This window comes from Mustela lutreola, chromosome 2 (genome assembly GCF_030435805.1).
Source record: "Mustela lutreola isolate mMusLut2 chromosome 2, mMusLut2.pri, whole genome shotgun sequence".
NCBI classification, from domain to species: Eukaryota; Metazoa; Chordata; class Mammalia; order Carnivora; family Mustelidae; genus Mustela; species Mustela lutreola.
Genome location: NC_081291.1, coordinates 99077736 through 99095900, shown reverse-complemented (window position 1 = coordinate 99095900; position 18165 = coordinate 99077736). Strand labels below are relative to the sequence as shown.

At 38.7% G+C, this 18165-nt stretch overlaps 1 protein-coding gene across 3 annotated transcripts in view; it reads right to left on the bottom strand.

Moving 5' to 3' along the window:
- Window positions 1–18165, bottom strand: part of ARMC8 (armadillo repeat containing 8) — a 106356-nt gene that overhangs the window by 73501 nt on the left and 14690 nt on the right. For 2 of the 3 annotated variants that reach the window (XM_059162721.1, XM_059162724.1), the window contains exon 2: window positions 2159–2235. The exons of the other annotated variant lie outside the window; for it this stretch is intronic. In XM_059162721.1, coding sequence (XP_059018704.1) covers window positions 2159–2235 — 77 coding nt within the window. The remainder of the gene's footprint in view (window positions 1–2158; window positions 2236–18165) is intronic. 3 annotated transcript variants of the gene reach the window in all.

Here is an 18165-nt window from a genome sequence, read left to right as displayed (position 1 = left end):
CTCCATCAGTTTAAATTGTTTCCATTTGATATTTTTTGTTTTTCTTGCTCTTCTTTGAAAAGAATCATCTCATTTTTGAAGTTGTTTTAAACTAGGATCAATAATGATTAAGCAATTCAGTGTCAATTTGTGGCTATCAACATACCAGGCACTGGATTTTATATTTCTGACTTAATTCTTACAACCTGGCAAGATGGGCATATTACTCTCCCATTACAAATGATGAAGCTGAGGCTCACGGATATTAAGGAACTTGCCCCAGCACACAGCTAAGAAAGGCCTCCAGTAGGAAATGTCAGAACCAATAATTCAACCTTTTGTTGTCCAACTCCGAAGCCCATACTCTTTGTATTCCACCACCCCTACACAAAAATCTTGCTAATCTGCCTCAGCTAACAGTTTAGTGTCCTAGACTTGATACTTTTTAAAGAGGTGCTAAAGGCCATCCAACTTCACCTTCGCTGGTTTGTTATAATACACTCTTTCTGCTGCTTTTTATGCCTTATTTATCAACTTTCTTTGGGAAATGAGAAATTCCACAAAGTGACAAGTAACACCTGAATCAGCTACTCATTTCTGATACAGGAAAAAAGACTTTCACACAGAAATCTTGATAAAATTAGCTTCTCTCCTAAACCACTCTAGCAATCATAATAAAAATAAAGATACAACATCATCTCTATCATTCATGGAACACTTAATGAGTCTAAATTAAGCTACTTATTGAGCTAAACTACTTATTGAACAATCCTAAATGATATCAAGGATTACTAACATACAAAACTGTCTGGGTGTGTGTGGGAAGTGTCTGTCTAAAGAGAAGTGTTAATTAAAACTATCCCCACAGCTAAGCTCTATGTGTAGGTACAACCCAAGCTAATTTATTTAACAGATGAATTCAATACCACTTTTTCTGGTAATAATCAAACTAGTCTACAAAGCGGCTGATTAAATCATCACAAAGCCTCCTAGTGAAGGGGACAAAGGCAGAGTCAACATAATGAGAAAACAAGAACTGTAATCTCCTGTTTCGGTACTGAGAAATGTGAAGTAAGGCATCCAGTATGCCAGGCGGGTCTACATCCAGCTCCTCACCTTCTTTTCCAGCTCAATTTGAATAGTCAAGCAGCCTTACTCACTTTTATCTTGCCTCCACCCTACAAAATCCACATCCCCAAGACATGTCCTATACAATATGCTTTGGGGAGGGGGGCTGCTGGGGGAGTGGTGTGAATAAGAATTAGAATCGGTTGATACTTCTATAAATAAAGCATCCTCGCCTTGCCATGACTGAACAAAAGTTAAACTGGAAAGTACTATTTGGCTGATGACACTAACAGGGTAAGAGAAGAATAAAAGGACTCATGTGTGCCAATGCTATACCAAACATCCTGACTCTTTTTTGTTTCCTCCTTTGCCTGAACACAGTTTGAGCCTGTGGGTGCTCTATGTTTGCCAACCCTAAGAGGAGAGTCTTAGGCTAGACCTTCTCCTGTAGAAGTCATATGTCAAGAGCATGATAATCTGCTCTTAGGATAGAGAATTCATCTTTCAATCACCTGCAATCTTACCACACTTATCTGACTTAAGTTTTTAAAGGTATTATCACCTCAGATATCTTGCTTAAAAACGTTTCCTCTCATTAAACACCAGGGAATTTTGCAGAAAAAAATGGGTATTCAAGTTTTCAAGAATTTAAATTTCCAATAACTACTTTCTAAATTCTGAGATTTAAAACATCAGTAGGAGATTCAAGCCTTATAGTCAGTGAGTTAACCAAAAACAAAACAAAAAACCCTACTGACATATTCTCCCATCCCTTTCAAATTATAAAAGATAGTCAATTTTATTCCCTTGCTTTTGTTGGATATAAAAGTCACAAAAGCATTCTCCAAAAACATGTTTTAAAATGGTAAAACAAGTGTTCTACAAAAAAGTAAGTGAGCCATGTCAGTGAATAAGTATCAGACAACTCTTTACAGTACAATATTAAAGTCATGAATGTCAGGATCTTTCTAAAACAGAAGAAAAAAATTTTAATCCTGCATTTTCAGAATTATAATATTTGGCAAATTCAAACACAAAACCAAACAAGACTAAAAAACCAAAACAAAACAAAAAAAGACTTTTGATAGACTCTTAAATACATACTACTTACATGACACCTTGAAGAACTTTCTGGGGATCAGGGTCAAATAGCCTGTCAACATAGTGGCGACTGCTAGCTGTTACTTCCTAGAAAGTGGGGGGGAAAAATTATGACATCTGAAGCCACACAAATCACAAATTCACAGCATCACCCAAAACATCAAGTAGCTATTTAATCTAATTTAAGGCAGGTGCATTAGAATGTCTACAAAATACTTACTGTATTAAATCATTCTGAGAGAAGCTTGTGACGAGAAATAATAAGATGGGGAAGAAAGAAAATAGCTTGTTCTCACTAAAACCATAACTAGACAGTGGTATCTTTGTGGTGAGCCTTGCAAGCTTTGCCAACAGAAGAACTGGGGATAAGTGTTAAGAAGCAGGGTAAGTTTCTTAATCAACTGTTGGATGTCACCTTCATAAGAACAATAGATAGGTATGTTGCTTCTGCTTAGTACCCATTAAAGGGAGAGAGAATCTGGTTCTCAGCAAGGAAAAAAGAGGAAGCACTTCATAAAAAGTCCAAGAGGGGTAGTCCACATGCAAAAGGAAGACGTTCAGACTGATGGAGAGAAGCTACACTGATAGGAAGCAGACATATGCAAACATAAAAACAAGTGGTCACACTTTCTGTGAAGGAAAAGCAATTAAGAATTAGAGGGATTTAGGGGTGTCCAGGTTAAGTGTCCGATTCTTGATTTCGGCTCAGGTCATGATCTCAAGGTCCTGGGACGGAGTGCACCGCACTCCATGCTCAGGAAGGAGTCTGCTTGAGACTCCTCCTCTCCCCCCTCAAATAAATAAATCTTTAAAAAAAGGGAGAGAGATTTATGAAGTCCAACAGAACTGTCTAGTCTGAAGTGGCTGAGGCCACTTCAGACTAGATGGGGAAGAGTTAGAACTTTCAAAAAGCAAAGGGAGACACCTTTTATTTGTATTGTGGAGTTTCCTCTATTACGTTATTTTTTTTATAATACTTATTTGGGGGTAATATTTTTTATATTTAATTTTCATTGCTTTTTTAAAAAGATTTTCTTTTAGTAAGTGATCTCTAACCCGAAAGTGGGACTCAAACTCATAACCCTGAAGCCAAGTCACATGCTTTACCAACTAAACCAGCAAGGCACCACATTTTTTAAAACAAAGAACCAGAGAAAAAGAATTTTCGTCCCTTCTGTTTCTTTCTGATGCCTGCTGAAGTATCTCATGTACTTCCACCCATCTGCAATGAATTAGCATCAAGAGGAAGAAATACTGTTCCAGTTTACCCAGAACCCCTGATCAGAAACAGTTAAGTCACAAGACACAGTGCCAGCTTAAACTTCTGAGTCATCAAAAGTATCTCTGGAGAAAAAGTACATAAACTCTAATTTTCTGATAATAGAATTAATTCAAAATCAAAATACCTTTTCTATTATGAGCTTGCTACCAAAATATCCTCATAGGCAACCCAAATACCTACTTTTAGTATGCACTCCATTTATAAAAAAACAAACAGGGGCAGCAAACAAGCAAAAGTAATCGAAATACTTGTGTCCAACAGGATACCATTAAAGTACCTAATAATAGGATTTGGTTTACTCAAAATAATGGAACCACAGAGTTAGAAGGATTCTTATTAAGTATTTGTCCCAATCCCTACGGCACCCAGGTGGCTCAGTCTGTTGAGCTCCGTCTTTGACTCAGGTCACGATCCTAGCATTCTGGAATTGAGGCCAGTGCCGGGCTCCCTGATCAGCAGGGAGTCTGCTTCTCCCTTTCCTTCTACCCTTTTGCCTGCTTGAACGTGCTTGCTCACTCTCTCTCTCTCAAATAAATAAGTAAAATCTTTAAAAAAAAAGTTTCATAATTTAAGAAAAAAAGTATTTTAACCCAATCCCTTAGTTAACAAATGATGCCAGATTATCAAAGTTTAAGTAGGGATGCAAACAAGTAGGGATACAATCCACCAAGAAATAATATATCAAGAGCAAAATCCAGAGTAAAACTGAAAACAGTATTCCTGTCATAACAAACAGATGAGTTTCATCACTCCATTTGAATACATGGAAGTGTACACATAGTACTTTCTTCTGAGTATCTTAGACCCTTCTACCTAGGGACTGATCTTGGATTTTACTGTTCCTCTTCACACACTCTCTCACAGCTCTTTATCTCTTGCCAAAAGACACTTGGGTTTAAGACCTGAATCTTAAACAACCCAAGTTTTGCCCATTAACAGCAACTCTCTTTACTGCTCTGTAGCTGGTTCATTCAATTTTACAAGCACTGAGTACCTACTATAGGCAAGGCAGTGTGGAAGGCATTAAAGATTTTTAAATGAGTAAGGCATGGTCCCTGTCCTCAAGAATTCATTTGCTATTGTAATTATGTTTACACAATTATGTTTCCTACTAGAATACAAAGCAGAAGTATACATACTTACATACTTCTGTTTTGAAGACTCCTTAGAGGAGTTAGTTCTGGAAAACAAGTAAGAGTGCACAAGACTGGACAAGGAAAAGTGAATGTCCCAATCACAGCCAAAGCCCATAGCCCATGTGAAGCCAACACACATATATCATCAGCAAATACATACCAGTTGCTAGCACTGAGAAAGAAGGGAAGGGCAGAGGCCACCAAGAATATGTAAAACAAAAGGCTAACCAGTAGGTGGCCCATAACTGGAGTACAGATTATCTTTTGGTCAAAGTTCTAAGCTAGATGCCAAAGAATATACAAAATGATATTATGGCAGAACTTTGCATTTAAGGAGTTTACAATCTGTAAGAGGATCAAGTCATGTACATACACACACTTAAAAAACAATCCTCTGAGCTGCCTAGGTAGCAGCAAGCTTAGGGGATATAGTCACTTATTCAATTTTACTCTATACTTTTGCCTAACATAAATCATTATTTGTCTATATGGGACAATTCTCGTATTTTACTGCTTCCCTTTGTAGATCACGTCCCCTTTCAGCCCTCATCTCTCTTTTTTTAAAAGGCAACCTGGAAATGTAAGAATATGAGACAGAAGGCAAATGGTATAGATAATAAACTGGTCAGGGAAAGCTTCTCTAAGATGGTGACATTTGAGCAAAGACCTGAAAAAGATGAAGGAGGAAGTCATGCAGCCACCTGGGGACAAAGCTTTTTAGGCGAAGAGAACACCAAATGCAAAGGCTCTGAAATGGGAAGTGTCTGCTGTGATCAAAGACAGAGGCCATTACAGTTGGTGCAGAATGAATGAAGGAGAAAGCTACAGAAGATAAGGTCAGAGAAGAAGGGCCAGATGCTAAAGAGCTATATTGTCTAATATGATAGCCACTGGCCTCATGTGGCTATTGGCATTTGAAATGTGGATAAGAATTGAATTTTAAATGTTTTTAACTTTAATTAATATTTTAAATTTAGAAAAACTAATATTGGATTAGTTGTTAGGAAATCTTTAAGAATGTTTAGAATTACTTGGGTATGTAAATCTGCTTGCTCAATTATAAATTTTATGAAACCTAACTGCCAAACAAGGATTTCCAATCAAAATTTGAATCCAAACTGTATAAAATACACACCAGATTTTGAAGACTTATTATAAAAAATATAATAATTCAATTAATAATTTTTATATTGAATTATACTATTGAAATAACATTTCAATACATTGGTTTAAATGAGATACATTAAGATTAATTTCATGTTTTCTTTTTACGTTCACAGCATGACTGCTAGAAAATTTAAAATTACGTGTATAGCTTGTATTATTTTTCCACTGGACAGGGCTGGCATAGAGCCCTGGCATACGGAGTCACTGTAAGGATTTTGCTTTTTATGGTTCGAGTTGGGAAGCCATTACAGTTTTGGGAAAAGAGAGACATTAACTGACTTGTTTTAAAAGGATCACTCTGGTTACAACCTTAGAACAGACTAAGGGCTGGAAGGACTAGAGGACAAAAGCAGAGAGACTAGGTAGGAGGCTGTTTCAGTATCAGAAGTGTGGTCATTTCAGAGAAATGATGGTAGTCTGGACTAGTACAAGAGCTCTGAAGGTAATACAATTCATTGATTCCAGATAAATGCTGGAAATTGAAATGACTGTCAAACTGGATATGCTGTCACAACAGATGTGAGGTGTGAAAAAAGAGAGGAGCCAAGGATAACACTTGAGGTTTTTGCCTGAGTATCTAGAAAGATTTGAGTTGTCAGTTAATGAGATGAGGAAGACTCTGAATAATACAGGTTTGAGTGAGAAGATCAAAAATGCAGTTTTGAACATGTTAGGTTTGGGAATTTTATTAGCCATCCAAGTGAGAATGTCAAATTGGCAGTTGGATACATGAATCTGGAGTTTAGGAGACAGTTGTGGGTTAGATATACTAATCAGGGAATTGTCAGCATGCGAATGGGATGAGTTCACTAAGGGAGTTCACTTTACCATGGATAAAGCAGGCCAAAAGACTGAACACCGGAACACTTGGATTAAGCAGAATAACAAGAAGCCAAATGATAGACTGTTACAAGGAGAAAGTAATCAAATATGCCAAATATTAATAAAGTATGACTAGGGCCTGATACAGAAATACGGAGATCATCAGCAACCTTGACAACAACAGTATGGGCAGAGTGGTGAAGCCAATGCCTGCTTGAAGAGGATCGCAGAGAGTATGGGAAAAGAGGAATTAGAGAAAGTTAGACAACTCTTGCAAGGAATTTCATTTTGGAAAGGAGAATGAAGGAACAGAGTAGTACCTAGAGGGAGAAGTGGAGTGCTCGCTTCAGCAGCACATACACTAAAATTGGAGGGAGAAGTGGAGTCAGGAGAGCATTTTTTAAAAGATGCAATAAATTAGAGCATACTTACTTACTGATGGAAATTTTTTTAACAGAGAAAAAACATCCTGCATTGGGGTAGGCGGAACTTTTGGAACAATGTTCATAAATAACTGAGAGGGAATGGAACTTATTGGGCAAGCAGAACATGGAAAGTACAATAATCAGAGCGAATTAAGTAGATGGTACAGCAGTAATCACTTGTGGATACTGTCTGTGATTACTCCTATTTTTACAGAGTAAAAAATGGTGAGGATGGTGGAGAGGTGGGTGGTTTGAAAAAAGGAGAAAGACAACACTGAATGGGCCAAGAAAATGTACCAGGACTGCCAGACAGCACTAGCCTTCTTGAAGTTTACTGTTATGAATTTAAAGTACGACCAGTCAGCATGGCTGTTTTTTTCCTCATCAACATTAAACTGTAAAAGTAGGCATGAAAAAGAGTTGGATTTAACCAGAGTCGGAATTTCATCACATAAGGATGACAAAGCTAGGGGAAGGGGTCAGCTCAGTTGAGTGTATATGCAGTTGTAATTTAATGATGGAGCTATTAAAGGCCAGTGAAAAAATGGTACGATTAATAGACTGCAGATAACAGATGGACTGCAGAAGGACTGTTGCTATTGGGCAGTAGAAGCAGTGGCTTGGAAGGACAGAAGGTGGTGGGCAGGATATTTGAATTTGAGATTATGGAGGAACTTTAGTTATTGGTAAGGCCAAGGTCTAGGAAATGACCATGGGAACAAGTACCTCAAAGCAGGATGGAGAATATGATCATCAGGGAAGGCTATAGTTTAAGAAAAATTATCGGAGTGCCTGGGTGGCTCAGTCGGTTAAACATCTACCTTTGACTCAGGTCATGATCCCAGGGTCCTGGAATCGAGCCCCACGTCATCTGGCTCCCTGCTCAGTGAGGGTTTGCTTTTCCCTTTCCCTCTGCCTGCCACTCCCTCTGCTTGTGTGTGCTCTCTTTCTCTCTCTCTGAAAAGTAAATAAATAAAATCTTTAAAAAAAGAAAAATTGTCTACATAGGCAATGAAATTTCTATAAATTATCACGCAAGTAGGTGCTAGAAAAAGTGACCATAAGCTAGCAGCTAAAATCTCAAAGAAATGAAGAAGAATGAACCAGGGGGTCTGTAGATGCACAAGATAGACTCTGATAAAATATAGAGCAGGAGTGTTTAGAAAAAAGGGAAAGAAAGGGGTCTGAAAAGAGCAATGACAAGCAAGTCTTTATCTCCATCTCTAGGGACAGAAGGGTTATGAGATAGAAGGAAAAAGAGCCAGCTGAGAAGTTTACAAAAGAAAGCTGGGAAAAAGTTCCATCAGGGAAAAATCCCAGTTCGGTCTGAACAAAAAAGATGAAGGAAATGTTCAGAGAAGAGGCAGGAAAAAGGTAAGGGCTCTGGACAGAAAAGCAGAAAGACAGTTAAATGCACATGAGGAATGACCCTAGAGCCCTGAGCTTCTTATGGTAGTTAATGTAAACAGATACAAAGAGCTTAATCCTGACGACCTCAAGGGAAAGAGTTGGAGTGTGTGGGGGAAGGTAGGGGTGGAAAGAACTTCAGGGCTCTTCATTCTTGCCAACAACAATATAGGGAGGAACAGTTTGATCTGGGCACTTCTCATTTACTCCAGAAATATGAGAAGCACTGGGATTCCTCCTTCCAACCTGCTCATAGAGACAAAAAAGGTTAGGATGGTTTCTGATGCTCTGTCCTTTCAAGATGTGGCTTCACCTTCACTTCAAAACACCTATGCCCTTTTATGGGGCACCTGGGTGGTTCAGCCGGTTAAGTGTCTGACTCTTGATCTGAGCTCAATCTTCATCTCAGGATGGTGAGTTCAAGCTCCACATCGGGCTCTGCACTAGTCATGGAGCCTACTTAAAACAATAAAAAAACACCAATGCCCTTTTAAATTGCTTTCTGTAGCTTCCATTAACTGTACACATGGTGATTCTTCCATACTTCCAACTGACTAAATGTGCCAAGTAGCCAGCTAAAGCTCAAGGTACAGTCTGTGCCCATAAAGGAGAGCAAAGCTAGCCAACGTCAGACTGTGGCCTCTGCCTTTTGGTACAAGGCTTCAAACAAATGACCTAGCAAGCCCTTAAAACCTGGGTCTCAACTCATTTTATACATTCAAAGCTGTAATAAAACCACCACAAATGTGTATATTAAAAACCTGTGATGTTTACACTTCCTAGCACCCCCTGAAATTCTATTAGATGAAAACATATAATTCTAAGAAGAGTTGAATCCACTGTGTATGCAAACAGGTACTGATCACTCTAAAAAAAGAATCCTGAAGCAAATTTCTTCTTGTAGGAAAACAAAAACAGAAAGAGGTAATGGGTTACATTCCATTATGGAGAAATATTAATGGAAGCACTTGCCCTTTTATTAGGATTAGGCAACTTCTAAATGGCCCCCAGTGATATCTACCTCCTGGTACTTAATTCTAATGACAGAATGCAGCGAAGGTAACAGGATGTCACTTCAGTTTGGTATGTGTGTGTGAAAAGCCAGCTGCCATGCTGTGCTATGGAGGCTCATGCAGAATGGAACTGTGGAAGGCCTCCGGCCAAGAACCAGCAAGGAACTGAAGCCCTTAGTCCAACAGCCCACATGTAACTAAATCCTGCCAATGATCATGTGAGTGAACTTGGAAATAGAGGCTCCCTCAACTGACCTTTCCAATAAAACATGGCTTGGGCTAGATGTACGTGGGTGGCTCAGTTGGTTAAGCGGCCTACACTGGATTTTGACTTAGGTCATGACCCTGGGGTCCTAGGATGGATTCCGCCTGAAGGTTTTCTCTCTCTCTCCCTCTCCCTCTGCCCTCTCCTCCATTCATGGTCTCCCTCTCTCAAATAAATCTTAAAAAACAAAAAACAAACTAAAAAACCCCACAGAAATAAGAACAAAAACAAACAAACAAACAAACAAAAACAACATGGCTCCTGTTAAAACCCTGACTACAACCTCTCAAGAAACTTTGGGGCAGAGGTACCAGCTAAGCCACACCTGAATTCCCGACCTACAGAAACTGTGAGATAATAAACATGTTTTAAGCAGCTAAGTTTTAGAGTAATTTGTTACATAACAATATTACAGATAATGGGGCACCTTAGGTGGCTCAGCTGATAAGTGTCTACCTTTGGCTTGGGTCATAGTCCCAGGGTCCTGGGATCGAGCCCCTACTTGCGGAAAGCCTGCTTCTCCCTCTCCCACTCCCCCTGCTTGTATTCCCTCTCTCGCTGCATCTCTCTCTGTCAAATAAATAAATAACATAACAAAAAAATAAAAAATAAAAACAATATTATAGATAACAATACAACTTCAAATTTATCATCAAAGTAGGATAATTTTAAAGAGGGAAAGAGGGCACTATTAATCATTAGCAAAAAGTAATACACATAAATGAAAAGTGCTACAAACAAATCAGGTTGTATGATCATCCTACCTTCAATTCTTCAGTAGTACAGAAGAGGAAAAAAGTTAGAGCTCAAAAAACTGGTCAGTCATCCTGAAAAGGTAAACTAAAACAGTCTTTGAATACCCTTTTGAATAAGCTATCCATGACTGGGGTGAATTAAAACCTTGCCTTTTAGGAGGAGGATCCAAGATGGCAGATTTTAGGAAGAAGGAGAACTGCAACCATTTGTACACACCTGCACCAGCCAGGGAGTCTGGGGGACACTCCAACCACCCATGCATGCCTCAGCAAATGCCAAAATCCTGAACTCATCTCTTCCCATGGACACACAATACAGCTACGAATAGACCCATTTCCCTCTTAAAAAGATTTGAAAACTAGATGAAATGCTCTTCGTAACAAAGGATAAGGCTGAGTAAGAGAGGAAGAGACACAGAATTGCAAACAAAACAAAACAAAAAACACTACTCTGGCATGGCACACAACAGGGAAGGATCTTACCAGTTAGGTGCTTCCCCCAGAGGTGGGAGGGGTTGGTGTGCACATTGGGTGCCCTGGCCTCTGAGATCTATACCAGAAAGACCAGTCTCCAGAATGGCTTAGAAAACCAGTGGTGCTAATATCCAGGGGTCCCAAAGTTCTACAGGATTTTCCTTTTGAAGAGCTCATATATGGTTTCACTCTTCTAGGACCCAGCAAAATATAGCTGTTTGAGAAGCATGTAGATTATATGTGAAAGAGAATCATGTGCTGATCTAGAGGCATCAACTAGAGGGGTGAGGGACAGCTGAAGATACTCCCCAGAAGACAGAGCTGCTGGTTAACACCATTGTTGCACTCTTCCCATAGACTGCTATGCTAGCACAGGTGGGTAACCTTGGACATGGCACCCTCCCCCTGTCTTGCTGGGATGTGTCGGAGTGAGTGGTCCTGGCACTTGCCTAGGCCAGAGAGCATGGGTGGTTGGACTGCTACCCTGCTCCTTGGCTAGAGCAGGCAAGTGCAAATGGTCTCTGAGTTCTCCCACTCCCTACTTAAAGTACACAAGTGCCAAGTGGTTGTGATATTCCCCTACCACTTAGCTGGGATGACACCAGTGGCAGTGGCATTCTCCCACTTTCAGCCTAAAGCTGGAGCACACACAAGGACATGGCACTTTCTCATAGCATTGCTGAAGCCCATGGGTAATTACAGACAAGACATTTTTCTGCTCCTTCTCTGAAGCCTGTTGAGTCTGCACCACGTACCACACTCTCTGGCTGCCTTGCTAAAGCCACATACAATCCAAACAGGGAACATCTCTTGATTCCCTGGCCCAGGTACCCAAGAGGGTTGGCTTTTCAGAGCTGTACAGTTCTGTAACAACTAGAGAGACAGCTCCTGTGGCAGGCTACCACCTCCAAGGCACTGCAGAGACAGAAGACTGAAACTCAACCTCAGTCTTCCTGTGGAAAAAAGACTATTTGCTTAGCCCAGTGCTTTAGCCTGAAGGACAGGCATCAAGTTTCCCATACACCTAGAGGCCTTCCAGGGAAACACCACACTGGTTCACTACCTTGGCTCAGCAAGACTCCCCAGGAAGGAGTTTATACATCTGTCTAGAGCCCAGACTTTTCAATTGTTGCCCTGGAGACACCTCCAGATCTTCTGGTCTGGAGGCCCTCAGGACTTATCCTAATATCAGATGAGATCAACTTTAAAACAAACACTGTAATAAGGGACAAAAAGAGGCACTACATAGTAATTAAGAGGTCAATCCAATAAGAAAGTAAACCATTTATAAATACACATGCACCCAACAGAGAAGCTCAAAAATACATACATCAAATACAGACATAAAAGGAGAAATTGACAGCAATACAATACTGGTAGGGGATTTTTAACAACCCAGCTTACATCACTGATCACCCAGACAGAAAAATCAGTAACAAAACATTGGTCTTAAATGACATATTGGACCAGATGGACTTTAAATAGACACATTCAGAACATTCCATCCAAAAGCAGCAGAATACACATTCCTCTCAGGTGCACATGGAATATTTTTCAAGATAGATCACATGTTAGGCTATACTACAAGTCTCAGTATCAGGAAGACTGAAACCATAGGAAGCATCTTTTCTGACCAAAATGGTATGAAACTAGAAAACAATTACAAGGAAAAAACTAGAAGAACTACAAATACATGGGGATTAAACATGTCACTGAACAACTACAGAGAAGAAATTAAAAAATACCTGCAGACAAATGTAAGCAGAAATGCAACATATCAAAATCTGAGACGCAGCAAAAGCAGGTCTAAGAGGAAAGTTCATAACAATACAGGACTATCTCAAGAAACAAGAGAAATCTCAACCAAACAATTTAACTTTACATTAAAGAAATTAGAAAAAGAACAAAGCCCAAAGTTAGCATAAGGAAGGAAATAATAAAGATCAGAGTGGAAATAAATAAAACAAAAACTTAAAGATAATAGAAAAGGTCAATGGGAGGAGGGAGGCAAGATGGAGGAGGAGCAGGGGGCCTCGCCTGGACTGGTCCCCTGAACTCAGCTGGATATCTACCAAACCATCCTGAACACCAATGAAATCAGTATGAGATTGGTGACTTCAGACTTCTCCAGATTTTCCTTGGGTGCATTTTGCCTGGGTCGTGGTTGATATTTTGGGCTCTGTACATTCCCTCAACCATCTCTCAATGGAATGACTAGGAGGGGGAACTCCCAACAAAGAAAAGAACTACAGACAATGGCCTCTGCCATAGACTTAATGGATATGGATATAAGAAGATGTCAGAAAAAGGCTTCAGAGTAACATTTATAAAGTTGCTATTTAGTCTTGAGAAAAGTACTGGCAAAAATATAGAATCTCTAAGGGCAGAATTGAGAGAAGATCTCACCAAACTTAAAAATGCTATGAAGGCGATGCAATTTAAAATGGATACTCTGAATGCCGGGTAAATGAAAAAGAAGAATGAATTAGTGATCTAGAAGATAAGCTGATAGAAAGGAAGGAAGACAAGAAGGATAGGGATAAAGTACAAGCTCATAAGATCATACTTAGAGAGATCAAAGATGCCATGAAATGTTCCAAAATCAGAATTATTGGGATCCCTGAGGGGGGTGGAGAGAGAGAGAGGACTAGAAGGTATACTTGAGCAAATCATAACTGAGAACTTCCCTAATCTGGGGAAGGAAACAAACATCCATGACCAAGAGGCAGAGAGGACTCCTCCCAGAATAAATAAAAATAGACCAATACCCTGGTACATAATAGTAAACCTGCTAATCTTACAGCCAAGAAAGTTACCTGAGAGCTGCTAGGGGTAAGAGATTTCCTACCTATGGTGGGAGGACCATCAGAATAACATTAGATCTGTCCAAAGAGACCTGGCAAGCCAGAAAGGGCTGGCAAGACATAATCAGGATACTAAATGAGAAGAATATGCAACCAAGAATACTTTACCGACCAAGGCTGTCATTCAGAATGGATGGAGAGAAAAAGAGCTTCCAGGACAGGCAGAAAGTGAAAGAATATGTGACCACAAAGTCAGAAATAATTAAGGGGAGGGGGTTCTATAAAAGAAAAAAGACCCCAAGAGTAGTATCTAGAAAGTAACAGAGACAATCTATAGAAAAAGGGACTTTACAGGCAATATGATGGCACTAAATTCATATCTTTCAAAAGTTACTCTCAATGTGAATAGCCCAAATGCTCCCATGAAATGGCACAGGGTTTCAGACTGGATAAAAAGACAGGACCATCTATATGCTGCCTACGATAGACTCATTTTGAACCTAAAGACACCTCGAGATTGAAAGTCAGGGGATGGAGAAATATTTATGATGCAAATGGATCTCAAAAGAAAGCTGGGGTAGCAATTCTCATATCAGACAAATTGGATTTTTAAACCAAAGACTGTAGTAAGGACCAATTTTTAAACTAAAGACTGTAAAGGAACACTGTATCATACTTAAAGGGTCTATCTCACAAGAAAATCTAACAATTTAAAGTGTCTATGAACCCAACATGAGAGCACCCAACTACATAAGCCAACTATTAACCAAAATAAAGAATCATATTGATAATAATACATTAAAAGTAGGAGACCTCAACATTCCACTCTCAGCAATGGACAGGTCATCCAAGTAGAAGATCAATAAAGAAACAAGAGCTTTGAATGACACATTGGACCAGATGGACTTTGTTTTAGGGTGGAATGTTTCCACCCTAAAACAACAGAATACTTATTCTGTTCGAATGCACATGGAATTTTCTCCAGATTAGATCACATACTTGGTCACAAATCAGGTCTCAACCTATACCAAAAGACTGAGATTATTCCCTGCATGTTATCAGACCACAATGCCTTGAAATTGGAAATCAATCGCAAGAAAAAATTTCGAAGGAATTCAAACATGTGGAAGTTAAAGAGCATCCTACTAAAGAATGACTGGGTCAACCAAGAAATTAAGGAAGAACTTAAATAATTCATAGACACTAAAGAGAATGACAACACATCAGTCCAGAACCTATGGCATACTACAAAGGCTGTCCTTTCAGCAATGTGGCAGGATACAAATCAAAACCACAATGAGATATCACCTTACACCAGTTAAAATGGCAAAAATTAATAAGACAGGAAACAATAGGTGTTGGTGAGGATGTGAAGAAAGGGGAACCCTCTTACACTGTTAAGGGGAATGCAAGCTGGTATAGCCACTCTGGAAAACAGGATGGAGTTTTCTCAAGACATTAAAAAGAGAGCTACCCTATCACCCAGCAATTTCATTACTAGGTATTTACCCTAAAGATACAGGTGTAGTGAAAAGAGGGGCCATATGTATGCCAATGTTCATAGCAGCAATGTCCACTGTGGAACAACAGCCACTGTGGAAGAAGCCAAGAGGTCGTTCAACAGATGAATGGATAAAAAAGATGTAGTTCATATATACAATGGAATACTACTCAGCCATCAGAAAGAATGAATACCTACCATTTGCATTGACATGGATAGAACTGGAGGGGATTATGCTAAGTCAAATAAGTTAAGCAGAGAAACACAATTATCATATGGTTTCACTCATATGTGGAATATAAGGAATAGTGCAGAGAACCACAGGGGAAGGGATGGAAAAGTGAAGGGGAAGAAACTGGAGAGGGAGATGAACCATGAGAGACTATGGACTCTGGGAAACAAACCGACAGTTTCAGTGGGGAAGGTGTGGGGGGATGGAGTCACCGGGTGATGGGCATTAAGGAAGGCACGTTTTGTGATAAGCACTGGGTGTTATACTAAACTAATGAATCACTGAATAGTACATCAACAACTAATGATGTACTATACAGTGGCTAGCTAACTGAACATAATGAAAAAAAAAAGTGAAAAAACAGTCAATGAAATTAAGAGCCAGTTCTTTGAAAAGAGAAACAAAATGGACAAACTTGCAGTTAGACACACCAAGGAAAAAAAAAAAGAGAAAACACAAAATTAGAAATGAAAGAAGAGACGTTATGAATGATAACACAGAAATATGAAATCATGAGACTATGTATAATTATGTGCCAACAAATTAAACAACACAGAAGAAATGGATCAATTACTAGAAATTTAAAATCTTCCGAGACTGAATCATGAAGAAACAAAATCAGAATAGACCGATTACTAGTAAGAACATTCAGTCAGTAGTCAAAAACATCCCAAAAAACAAAAGTCCATGACCAGACAGCTTTATTGGTGAATTCCAGAAGATTTAATTCAAAGATTTAAGGTGATCCTTCTCAAACTCCTTCAAAGAATACAGGAGGTGGAAATGCTTCCAAACTCATTTTATGAGGCAGGCATTACCCTGATACCAAAACCAGAAAAGGATACCACAATAAAAGAAAATTACAGGCCAACATCCCTGATGAACATAGATGCAATAATCCTGAACAAAATATTACCAAGCTGACCTCTACAATGTATTAAAAGGATCATACATCATGATCAAGTGGGATTTACTCAAGGGATGCAAGGATGGTTCAACATTCAACAAGCAATCAATGTCATACACATTAACAAAATTAAAGAAAAAATTACATGATCGTCTCAATAGATGCAGAAAAAGCATTTGACAAAATTCAACATCCATTAAAAAAAAAACAAAAACCTCACTAAGTGGGTATAGAAGAAACATACTTCAAAATAATAAAGGCCATACATGACAAACCCACAGCTAATACGCTCAACAGTGAAAATCTGAAAGCCTTTTCACTAATATCAGGAACAAGACAAGGAAGCCCACTCTTTCCGCTTGTATTCAACACAGTACTGGAAGCCCTTGCCACAGCAATTAGGCAAGAAAAAGGAAAGGCATAATATTGGAAAGGAAAAATTCAGTCACTATTTGCTAGTGATATATACAGAACATCCATAGATCCCACCAAAAAACTATTAAAACTAATAAAAGAATTCAATAAACTTGCAGGATATAAAATTAATACACAAAAACTAATAATGAACTATCAGAAAGTGAAGTTGAGAAAACAATCACATTTATAATTACAACAAAAAGAATAAAATGCCTAGGAATAAACTTAACCAAGATGGTAAAAGACCCATACACTAAAAATTATAGGACACTGGGAAAAGAAACTGAAGACACCAATAAATGGAAAATTTTCTGTGTCCATAAAGTGGAAAAATCAGTATTGTTAAAATAACCACACCATCAGAAGCAATCTACAGATTCAATTCAATCTCTTAAAATTCCAATGACATTTTTCATAGAATGAGAATAAGTCTAAAATTTATATGGAACCACAAAAGACCTGGAATAGCCAAAACAACCTTAAGAGGAAAAAAAAAAAACAAAACTAAGCCAGGGTATCGTGCTCCCTGGTTTCAAATTATACTACAAAGCTATAGTAATCAAAATAGTATGGTAATGTCAAAAGACACATGTAGATCAAAGAACAGAGTAGAGAGCTCAGAAATAAACCCAATTATAAATAGTGAACTAACTTACAACAAAGGAGTCAAGAATGGGAAAGGACAATGGGAAAGGATGGTTTTTAAATTATGTTGGAAAAACTGAATAGCTACAATGAAAAATAATTAAATTGGACAACTATTTTACACTACTTATATAAAAACAACTTTAAATAGAGGTGCCTGGGTGGCTCAGGTCATGATCCCAAAGTCCTGGATCAAGCTCTGAATCAGGCTCCCTGCTCAGCGAGAAGCTGCTTCTCTCTCCCCCACTCCTCCTGCTTGTGCTCCCCCCCTGTCTCTCTGTCAAATAAATAAATAAAATCTTAAAAAAAAAAAAAAAAAACTTTAAAAGGATTGAAAACTTCAATGTACAACCTAAAACCATAAAACTCCTATAAGAAAACATAGGCAGGGCGCCTGGGTGGCTCAGTGGGTTAAGCCACTGCCTTTGGCTCAGGTCATGATCCTAGGGTCCTGGGATCAAGTTCCGCATAGGACTCTCTGCTCAGCAGGGAGCCTGCTCCCTGCCCCACCATCTCTCTGTCTCTCTGCCTGTGATCTCTCTGTCAAATAAATAAATAAAATCTTAAAAAAAAAAAAAAAAGAAAAAGAAAACATAGGCAGTAAGCTCCTTGACAATGGTCTTGGCAATGTTTTCTAGCAATAGAAACAAAAGCAAAAGTAAACAAATATGAATACAGCATATTAAAAATCTTCTGCAGAGCAAAAAAACCCACTCAAAAAAAAATAACAAAAAAATCCCACAAAAAACAAAAAGGCAATAAATA